This window comes from Gossypium hirsutum, chromosome A07 (genome assembly GCF_007990345.1).
Source record: "Gossypium hirsutum isolate 1008001.06 chromosome A07, Gossypium_hirsutum_v2.1, whole genome shotgun sequence".
Classification (NCBI taxonomy): Eukaryota; Viridiplantae; Streptophyta; class Magnoliopsida; order Malvales; family Malvaceae; genus Gossypium; species Gossypium hirsutum.
In genome coordinates this window covers 67536772-67547756 of record NC_053430.1, presented here as the reverse complement: position 1 = coordinate 67547756, position 10985 = coordinate 67536772, and the positions used below count along the sequence as shown (strand labels likewise).

At 35.1% G+C, this 10985-nt stretch overlaps 2 protein-coding genes across 2 annotated transcripts; both read left to right on the top strand.

The window, feature by feature from the left end:
• Nucleotides 1–2780: 2780 nt before the first annotated feature.
• On the top strand, nt 2781–7922 carry LOC107955619 (uncharacterized). Its single transcript, XM_016891416.2, has 14 exons — nt 2781–2990; nt 3099–3186; nt 3285–3389; nt 3618–3715; nt 3832–3915; nt 4033–4169; nt 4338–4410; nt 4506–4551; nt 4662–4771; nt 5065–5172; nt 5256–5306; nt 5871–5932; nt 6308–6620; nt 6863–7922. Exons 1-14 carry the CDS (start codon nt 2925–2927, stop codon nt 7634–7636), a joined length of 2115 nt encoding a protein of 704 aa, XP_016746905.1. The 5' UTR covers nt 2781–2924; the 3' UTR covers nt 7637–7922.
• A 310-nt stretch (nt 7923–8232) lies between these two features.
• Nucleotides 8233–10149, top strand: LOC107955620 (phosphoserine aminotransferase 2, chloroplastic). Its single transcript, XM_016891418.2, has one exon. It carries the CDS (start codon nt 8631–8633, stop codon nt 9891–9893), a length of 1263 nt encoding a protein of 420 aa, XP_016746907.1. The 5' UTR covers nt 8233–8630; the 3' UTR covers nt 9894–10149.
• The last annotated feature ends 836 nt before the right edge of the window (nt 10150–10985 follow it).

The following is a 10985-nucleotide window of genomic DNA, read 5'->3' as shown; positions in this document are numbered from 1 at the left end:
CAAAATTTTTTATAGATTTGTTACAAAAAAATTTTTCACGCACAACAACTATTTAGTATATTAAAATAATCCTATGAGATTGCTTAAGTTATTTTAATATCAATTTTTTTTTATAGATTTGGTACATAATTTTTTTGACCCACAACAACTATTTAGTCAGTGGCAGAGCCAAGGGGCTGGCAGGGGCCCCATCCCTCCCTAAAATGAAAAATTTTCTATTTAGGCCCTTTATAATTTATAAAATTTTAAATTAATAATGGTAAAATTGCACTTTGGTCTCTTCAAAAATGATAAAATTTTGATTTAATAATTTTAAATGATAAAATTTTGATTTAGTCCTTTAAAAAGTATAAATATATAGACTATTAAAATGGTGATATTACATTTTTACTATCGTAAGAATATACAATTTAATTCCCCCCCCCCAAAAAAAAAATTTCTGGCTCCCCCACTTTATCTCTGCTAGACGTGCGAATGTTTGACTAGAAAATAATATACCAAAGATATAAGAAATCAAAATAGTGGTTTCCATAGGTATATGAGTCAAATTGTAATATAGTAAAGTGTTATGGCAGAACACAGAGAAATATTTCGAGAATCATATTTAAGGGAGGATGAATTAAATCTATGGAAAATCTCTTTACAAGAATAAGTCTAAATAGTAGAGTTGAATTCTATATTACAATAAATCATAAAAGAGACGAATATTAGGAATTAAATAGCGAAAATAAAAAAAAAACAATAAAACAAACAAATGACTAAAGAAATTAAATCAATAAGGAAGATTAACTCGTTTTAGGGGTTGTAATTAACTTTAGGTTAGGGTTTTAGGGTGGATTAGCTATTGACTAACCAATTATTATCTCCTAGCTCCTAACTGATTATCTCCCAACCTCACTTTCTCAACCAGGATAAATTACGATTTACTCAACAAAACTTATCTTCCGATCTCGTTTAATCTTTGATTACCTCCTAAGGTTGTTAAGCCTAAGGTTTAAGAATGCTTAATCTATACCAATTGATCCTATTGGGAAACCCTTAATCCTCTGTTAATCATGTCCCTATCCACTCGTTAATCTCCCCTAAGGGATTTAGTCACTTACGATATTTATAATCTCAATCTCAATTGAAATAAACATGTAAATAAACACATTTAAATCTGAAAAGAAAAGAGATGATGAAATAATCTTGTGGATGGCAGTTGAAGCACGGAGTAGTAAATTTCTCGATTGGGATAAAAGAGTTGTCGCTTGTGAAGGAAAATAACAACTACATTTGAATTCAGGTCACCATTGTATTTAGTATAATAAAATGATCCTACGAGACTATCTAAGTTATTCTTTGAATATTGATTGTGGATTTGAGTAGTTAATTTATTTTAAGCATGTTTATTCTTTTTATTTTTGTCACTAATTTTATATATTTTGAATTTTGAATTGTTTAATTTTAAATCATGTGCTAAATTATTTTAAATAAAATATAATTAATGGATTTTCCCATAAATTTTTATGGGAATTAAAACTATATATTAATTAATGTTAAGAACTATATTTTAATTGTATTTTTACTGTTTTTTAAAGAATAATATAATAGTTCCATTTTAGTGGAGTGGGATAAATGGGACAAACAATTGTCGTAGTCGCTCTATATCCATTGTTCAAAAAAAAAAAATTTCATGTATCTTGTCTCCTATTCATTTTTAAAAAAGTGAAACAGATTGATTCGAACCCATTGAGCAGTTTGAATTTTGTTACCCATATCTAAATCACTTAAGTCATTGGTGTTGATCCTAGTAAAATTTTTATAGGGTAAACTAGAAAAATGATCACTTAACTATGCCTTTCATTCTATTTTGATCACCCAGATATTAATTTTTTCAATTTAGTTACTAAACTTTTCGAAATTAAATACTTTAGGCACTCTAGGTTGATGTGGGCTAGTAACAAAATTAGCCCTTTAATGTTTACGCGTTCTATTAATTTGGTCCTAAATATAAAAAGATAAATCTAACTCTCAATGTTTACAAAATTTTCCGTTTTAGTTTTAATTATAAAAAAATAAATTTGGCCCTCAACATTTACAAAATCTATCAATTTAGTCCTAACTCTAAAAATTAAAAAAATTAAAAATATTTTTAGCCTTTTATAAAGCATTGGATAACCCATGTGAGATATTTAAAAAATCTATCAAGTCTTGAAAGAGGGTACTCTTTTTCTTATTTCAATATCTCACAGGGGTTAGTCAATTGGTTATATAGGACTAAAAATGATTTTTTAAAAAATATTTTTTAATTTTTAGATTTAAGACTAAATTGATAGGTTTTGTAAATATTGAGGGCCAAATTTATTGATTTTTTTTAGAATTAAAACTAAAATGACAAATTCCATAAACATTGAGGGCTAAATTTGTTGAATTTTTTATATTTAGGATCAAATCGGAAGAATGTGTAAATATTAGAGAGATAATTTTATTACTAGACTAATAGAAAGGCCCACATCAGCTAAAGTACTAAAATATTTAATTTTGAAAAGTTTAGTAACTAAATAAAAAATATTAATAGTTGAGTGATCAAAATAGAACGAAAGGAATAATTAGGTGACCATTTTTACAGTTTACCCTTTCTATAAGAAATCTTTTAAGTTAATTTAGTAGGCATAGGCCCAATCCAGGGAGGGCTTTAACAAAGTTATTAATAGCAGAAGAGTAGCTTATGAGCAGAGTCCATCGGGCCTCAGCCCAAAGACTTTTCTCAAATCTATTAAGTACGAACAAATATGGGCTGCTAACTGCGAAAGCACAAGCTGAGAACCCTCCTTTGTCCTTAATCGGGTTCTTCAACAATCAAGCAGCCGGCTGGGCAGCAGGGATCAGACCAGCAAACAAGCCACAAAGCATTATCATAACATGACCTAATTCAGATATTCATGGCGATTTTGGTGAGAGCCAAAAGTTTCCTCTCTTCTTCTCTCAGTTCCTTGACTCGCTCTCAGGTCTCTACATGCTTTTATTTTTCTTTTTGTTTCTTTGTCTTTGTGGCAATTCGTCGAATATCTTTCCCACAAAAACCAAGTCTTACTTGCTGTTTGTTTTTGGCTTAGAGGTGCAACCACACACTTGGTGAAAGAGGTTTGCAAGCTGAATTGTATTCTGGAATGGCTCCAGCCCCTAATCCCGCTCTTCGTCCAAGTATCACTCTTTAACTAATTTAACCTTCTGTTCGGCATTTCTTTTTTTCAATCATTTTCTTGGAATTGAACCCTCGATTCTTGTTAAAAATAATGTAGTTGACAAGTCAAAATGGAAGAAGATTCAAGCGAGCAAGGTCGGGATATCTCTTTCCATGATTTCGTATCCATCCTGGATTGTATTGAAAATTCTACATGAAGGAGGTAATCATCTTTTACATTACCCTTTTTTTTTTGTTAACAAATTTACCTATTTCTAAATTGCTTCCTATTTCCAAAGCCTCGTTAGTATTGGTTCTTTAAGCTAAGAAATGCCTGTGAATCTTTCAACTAAGTTTATTTTGCTCCTCTAAGTTTACTCATTCAATTTTGTACCGAAAGCAACGCTACTTTATTTTTCCCTGTAGTTATATTTTTCTTTACATATTTCAGGTTTTGAGGCCTATTTAGTTGGGGGCTGTGTTAGAGATTTACTACTAAATAGAACACCTAAAGATTTTGATGTGATTACCACTGCAAATCTTAAACAGGTTTGGTCACAGTGTTCTCAATATTCTTCTCATTCCATTTTCTTTAGTTAGAATTAATAGGATAATGTGGGTTGATATAAAATGTTTTCTATTGCCTGTGTAATATCTTGCTACAGATAAGAAAGAAATTTCATCGAGCTGAGATTATTGGAAAGAGATTTCCAATATGCAGGGTGCATATAAAAGGTTCCATAATTGAGGTCATTTTCTTGGTTTATTACTATGGGTAACTTTTTATGTAATTTCTTCTGGATTAGAATTGCCTCAGTAGTGAGAAATTTCTTAATATGCAGTGTTTATTTTGTATGTTCTAATAGGTATCAAGTTTTGAGACAGTTGCAAGACATGACGCAGACAAAGAAAAAGCTTTATCCTCTTTATTACCAAAGATATGTGATGAAAAAGACTTAATCCGCTGGAGAAATAGCAGGAATCGGGACTTCACCATTAATAGGTATTATTAGTTCTCATATATGTTTATTTTTTATGTTTATTCCATGGAACGAGCTACTATAGCCTATGTATTAGCTTGTCAAAATTCCACTCTCCCATCTTCTCCATGATTAGCCTTGATTTTGATGCCATGTAATTCATAATGATATTGTTTGAATTTTGGGTGTAGCTTATTTTTTGACCCTTTTACGTGTAATATTTATGATTACAATGGTGGAATGTCAGACCTGAAGTCATTAAAGGTGATTCTCCACCTCTGCTGATGACAATTTTATGTGTTTTCATGACCTCAACTAATATTTACGCTCTGACTCTTCTGTTTGGTGCATTGACTTAGCTACGGACGTTAATCCCTGCTCATTTGTCATTTCAAGAGGACTGTGGTAGGTTATTTTAGCTTTCTTGAGTGCAATCTTGTATAAGATATTTGGATGGAATGACTGCTGGCATTATGAGACATTAATGGAAAATTTCTGCCATTTTTCTTACCTAGCAAGAATTCTCCGGGGCTTAAGAATTGCAGCTCGTCTATGCTTGTCATTTTCAAAGGATACTGAGAGGGCAATGTACGATCTTTCAGCCTCCATTGGGGGATTAGATAAGGTAGTTCAGAAATATCAGTTGAGATCTTTCCTGCTGCCTAGATAGTCTCTCTTCTGTTACTCGCTCTTGCTATGTCTCTCTCGCCTTCTGTGACTTGAGTCTTTTCTTACCTCCTTTCTTGTACCATCCTCATTTTCTCTTGGTAAACCTCAGCTAGGCACAAAGAACCAATCATACTGTGGCTAATTTACAACCTTTTGCCTTTGGTTACTTTTCTATTTTGGTGTAAAATTAAGGTGATGTTATCAATATTTACCTGATACTTGGCATAATAATGTCCTTCATTTATCCAGTTCAGGTTAATGCTGGAAGTGAACTACATGCTGTCATATGGAGCTGCTGTGCAATCCATCTGCTTGCTGCAGAGATTTAACCTGTTGAATATTTTACTTCCATTTCAGGTTCACTCATTTTAGCTTATAGTTGTAAATAATTTATGAATTTAGTCATTACAGAGGGTAGCTGAGACTTATTTGCTTTGCAGGCAGCATACATTAGTCAACACAGAGCTACCAAGAATTCCATGATGCTGATGGTGAGCTTGTTTCATAGTCTGTATTTCTAACATTGTTGGTGAAGAAGTAACATTTGTAGCATGAAGGGATTTATGAAAACTTTGTTAGCTATGCAATTCAAGTTAATTTTATTAAGACTGTTTACTTACTTCAGGACAACATAATTACTCAATGTTAAAAGTATTTGGAATTCAAAGGGGTTTAGAGATATTAATTCACTCTCTTGATAATCAGTGTATACTGATAGGTGTCTTGAAAGTTAAAGGTTTATCTCATAGAAAGATCAATCTGAATGCTTTTTGTGTTATGATAACAATTTTGTAGTTGTTTATTATCTGCAAAATATAATAGCTATGAATATGATGCTTAGCTGGTTTGGTATGCTTAGCATGAAAATTTGATGTAGTTTTGACATACTTTTGTGAAAATTTTCAAAATAAATTTCCAGTCAAAATGACATTTCAAAGAAGTGAGGTGCTTTCCACTGGCTTGTATTCCTATTAATGTTAATAAGGTCTTCAACGCACAAAAATTTAGGCTTGATGTTTTGACCTCCTGAATCTGTCTTTTGTCTTTTTCTTCAGAAATTGTTCTTCAATTTGGATAAGTTGGTTTCTTGTGATCATCCCGCCGATAGCAGTATATGGTGAGTACTTGTCTCTCTTTGTTTTTCTTCTCAAGCATAGAATATCATAAGACTTAAGCTTTATTGTTATCATTATCAAGAAAAACTTGGCTATTGTAAAGAGCAGTTAGACTTTCCTTTTAGTTTACTAGAAAGTTTGGCAATCTCTTTTTAAACCTCTCTGCAGATTGGGCTGACTATATTATTGCTGAGAAGAATGAGCATATATGTCTGGAAATTATTTTGCACTGCGTATGATGGTTCATATTAAGAGGAATTTATCATAATATATAAATTCAAGTACCTGGTTGATGGTATCAAGTGGATTTACATCTTATTATGTATTTCAGTATCTGTGATATGCCTACTGATCATTTTTTTTCCTGCATAGAACAGGGTTGGATTGTTGATGTTTCATCTGGCATTGGTAAACAACCCTCAAGATGCTCTTGTTATCTGGACCTTTGCTTCTGTTCTATGTCATGGAAACTGGAAGGAAGGTGTTGAATTTGCAAGAGAATATACTAAACTGGAAGTTAAATTTGTTCCTGAAATCTCAGAATTTTCAGAAACTAAATCAGATGAAGACCTTGCCAAAGAAGTTGCTCAGTTTGCATCTCTGGTGCAAGATTCTGTTGGGGTCTTAACAGAGACTAGCAATCTATTTGAATCAATCTCCAGATATCCATTTTCTCCTTGCTCTGGTTTGGTAAGTGCCTGTGACATCTACTCCATTTGAACTTTTTAGCGTTTCTTATCAGAGAGAGGTGTCTATGTTTTCCATACTGTTGGTTAATTAAGCTGCCATCAGAAGTGCCCCTATGTCTTACCTTGATTTGCTTGAGAATGGACTGTTTTGGTTTCTTACTAAAAATATTGGCATCGTTCTGGTACATGAACGTATATGTGTATGTATCTTTTGTTAGTAAATTAGTTTTATCTTTTTTTCAGGTATTTGTACCAAAGATAACTGCAAAGAATACTGCTAAATTGTTTGACCTGATGGTAGAAGATATTAGATCTTTCATAAATGGAAGAGGGAGAATGAGCCCTGAGATAAATTTCCACTTGCTTGGGATAGGGGATCCATGTGAGACAAGATTTGTGCTTGGCAAAATTATTTTAGAAACAATGAAGGCTGGTCCCAGTGGAGATGCAACAGAGATAGGCAATGATGAGAAAGACCTCCAACCAAAGGCGACTGAGGAAATTTTGTCCAATAATGAAATTCCAGCGAAGAAGGTTAAAAAACATGCCCCATCATCATTTATTCCTGATGGCAACAGAGGGATGTTGAAGAAGCAAAAATTGGTTGACGATGATACTGCTATAAAGAACCAGGAAATGGTTACTAAAGATGAGCTTAACGATTTGGCTGAGAAGCACCAGGAGTTTGTGAAGACATGCAAATTATCTGAAAATAAGACAAACTCGATGCAAGGGAAAATATCAGAGAAGGAAGAGAAAAGCAAGAAGGATAAGGAAAAGAAACCTAAGAAGCATACGAAGGCAGTAGAGAAGTCGAAAGAACATATTGCACTACATACAGTAAGCAAGAAGCAGCAAAGGGTAGTTAGGGAATTAAATTTGAGGGAGGAGGATGAGATGGATAATTTGGAAAAAGTGTTGGGGAAGGAGGAGGTGATGGAAAGAACAGAAGAACATAAAGGAAGAGCAGGAGAGGAGAGAAGCGGTGTAAGTTCACTTTCTAGTCTCTTCAGGTGACGCATTCTCTTTTCCAACAGCGCAAGTCATGTACCAAAGTTGTGATAAAAGTGATAGATAGAGGAGAGGTTGGTAATTGGATATGGTGGGATTACACATTTCTTAACAAAAATTTGACAGTTTTGTGGTTAATGTGCTTTATATCAATTAAACACTAGCGTGTTTTGTATTGTTAACGTTCTTTCCATTCTGATGATGAATATTACTCGACCCAATTCCAAACTGTTGTTCTTGGTTTCATTCAAGTCGCAGTGAATAATAAATGGGTTGTGTTAGAATTAGAATATTTCACTATTTTTAGGGTCAAGATCTCATTTTGTTATTATGATTTATGATTTGAGTCGTCTTTTTTAAGTCTCTTCTGATTTTCATTTCATTTCATCTGTGAAAAGAATTCCTTTTTCTTTTGTAATTCCGACTTAGTTTGGGTCTGGCATGAGCCAGGTTCGTGCACTTTTGCAAGCTGCCCCTACCCTAGCATCCCGATGTATGTCTTGTTGCCCAAGTCCCTTTAAAATTACACTAATTCAAAATATGCAGCCGTCGCTCACGACATTATATGAAGAAAAGAAGCTCCATTCCTTTTATGTTATATTAGAATTAGTAATTTTACTATTTCAATGACACTTTCCCATTTCTGTTTATTATGTATTTAGCAAAATACGACAAAAAAAAAGGGTAAATAAAAATAATACTACAACAACTCCCAACGAGGCCAAGACAAAATTGAACTCCTAAGAAAATTCTAAAACGACGACGTTGTGTTTGTCGACTTCTCACCAACCCTGAGAGAGTGAGAAAGCAAGTAGGCAACAGCCGCAAAGGCACCTGTCCATCTCCTTTGCAGTCCCTTGGAAGTGATGGAGCCAATCGAAAAATATCAAACACTTCCATTATAAAAGACTCCCTTTTGCTTTTACTTCTTCCCACCAAACAAACTCCCCTCCCTCAACCCCTACATTTTACTACGCTCTCTGAAATCTTAGTTACATCCATGGCAGCAACATCTCTAAATGCCCCTAACGCTCCTCTCCTTCAAAAGACCCATCAAACTCATGTCTTTCTCAAACCCATCTCCACCATTCCTTGTCAAACCTCTGCCAAGCGCTTCTGCATCTCTTGTTCCGCAACTACCCAAGATCGCCTCTCCGTCCAATCCCAATCTCAAGATCGGGTCTTTAACTTCGCCGCCGGTCCTGCCACCTTACCCGAGAACGTTCTCCTCAAAGCCCAATCCGAGCTTTACAACTGGCACGGATCTGGCATGAGCGTTATGGAAATGAGTCACCGTGGTAAGGATTTCCGTTCTATTATCGAAAAAGCCGAGGCCGATCTCCGTTCCCTTCTCAACATCCCTGAAAACTACGCCGTTTTATTCCTCCAAGGTGGAGCCACCACCCAGTTCGCTGCTGTCCCTTTGAATCTCTGTGCCCCAGGTGACTCCGTTGATTATCTTGTTACTGGATCTTGGGGAGACAAGGCTTTCATAGAAGCTAAGAAATACTGCAACCCCAAAGTCATTTGGAGTGGGAAATCGGAGAATTACGTCAGGGTTCCCTCGTTCGATGGTTTAGAACTGAACCCGAATGCCAAGTATTTGCATATATGCGCCAATGAGACCATTTACGGGGTTGAGTTCAAGGACTACCCAGTTCCCTGCAATCCAAATGGGGTTCTTGTTGCTGATATGTCTTCCAATTTTTGTTCCAAACCTGTTGATGTAACCAAGTTTGGGTTGATTTATGCTGGTGCGCAGAAGAATGTGGGGCCATCCGGGGTTTGCATCGTGATCGTGAGGAAGGATCTTCTAGGAAATGCACAAGAGATTACCCCTGTGATGCTTGATTACAAGATCCACGCCGACAACAACTCTTTGTACAACACACCTCCATGTTATGGGATTTATATGTGCGGGCTGGTGTTTGAAGACCTTTTGAAGCAGGGAGGACTGGAAGAGGTTGAGAAGAAGAACCACAAGAAAGCTGGTATATTGTACAATGCCATCGATGAAAGCAAAGGATTCTACAGGTGCCCTGTTGAGAAATCTGTAAGGTCAATGATGAATGTTCCATTCACATTGGAGAAGTCAGAGTTGGAGGCTGAGTTTTTAAAGGAAGCCGAGAAGGAGAAGATGGTGCAGCTCAAGGGACATAGGTCGGTGGGAGGCATGCGAGCTTCCATTTATAATGCTATGCCTTTGGCTGGAGTTGAGAAGTTGGTTGCTTTCATGAAGGATTTCCAGGCAAAGCATGCTTGATTCATGTCTCTTCCTATATAAAGTGCGGTTGTTCTCTTCTGTTTGTGTTCACTCTTTTATATTTTTGCTACGGTTTTATGTCGGGTAGGTTTTAAGTACTATTGGTGATAAATTGCATGCTATCTGAAAGTTCCAAACAGGGGAAGTTAAGCAAGATTTTTGTATTAGACATGATTTGCTAGTTTCATTTCCTGTTCTGATTCTTAAGTGCACAATATTAATTAATTCTAATAAAGGTCGCTTGAATTTTGGTGTTTATTGTTTTCTATTACTAATTGCTCCCACATTGCTTGAATTCAAGTTTACATGTAAAACTGTCAATTTCACTGTTGCAGTAGGTTGCATTCTCCTCGACTAAAACTGAGAAATAGTTTGGACCTTAACACAAAGAATCGAGAAGAAACTTTTGCTTAGGGCATTAGATGCAAATAGGAGCAACCCCAGAGGAAAACTTGGGGAGATCCAACAACCGTCAACAGTAACTAATGCTTGGATTTCATCTGCAGAAAGTGGTGTCGATAAAGAGAGGGATGGATCTTGGGAGAACATCGGTCCAAGGTGAGTAGGCTTGTTGCACTTAAGAATCTGTGGCTGCGGATATAAATTTTCAATGATGCCACAAAGTATGAGATTCTGCAGTAAGTTACTAAGTTACGAGTAAACGCTTGCATTCTTTCATCTTAATAAAGGGCACTGAAATAAAAGGATTTTGCTATGTGCTATATATATATTGTATTAGCAGATTATCATGGTATTTGTCGAATATCATGGGATATATACTGTAGTATATTAACAAATTATAAGCCAACCAAATCAAGCATTAAACAGTGAATAGAAATAACCTCTTTAGGACTAACCTGAAGGGTATGCATCATAGTTGAAGGGTATAAAGCAGATCAACTCAATCAACTCATGCTTGTGTGATTGTGAAAGTTTGTACTTGTTTCAAGGAGCTCTAGTGTAACTGATTGATTAACTTCACTAAGCATGGTCCCGAGGTAAACCCTTTCCTGATTAAATATGTTGCATTATTTTTCTTGATATAAATTAAACATTGATAGCATGAAGGAAAATATGTTTGTAGTTTATAAT

Coding starts and splice junctions, on each gene's coding strand:
- LOC107955619 (XM_016891416.2), top strand. CDS start 2,925: ATGGCGATTTTGGTGAGAGCCAAAAGTTTCCTCTCTTCTTCTCTCAGT. Junction 2,991..3,098: donor GTTCCTTGACTCGCTCTCAG/GTCTCTACATGC, acceptor TTTTTGGCTTAG/AGGTGCAACCACACACTTGG. Junction 4,552..4,661: donor GTCATTTCAAGAGGACTGTG/GTAGGTTATTTT, acceptor TTTCTTACCTAG/CAAGAATTCTCCGGGGCTTA.
- LOC107955620 (XM_016891418.2), top strand. CDS start 8,631: ATGGCAGCAACATCTCTAAATGCCCCTAACGCTCCTCTCCTTCAAAAG.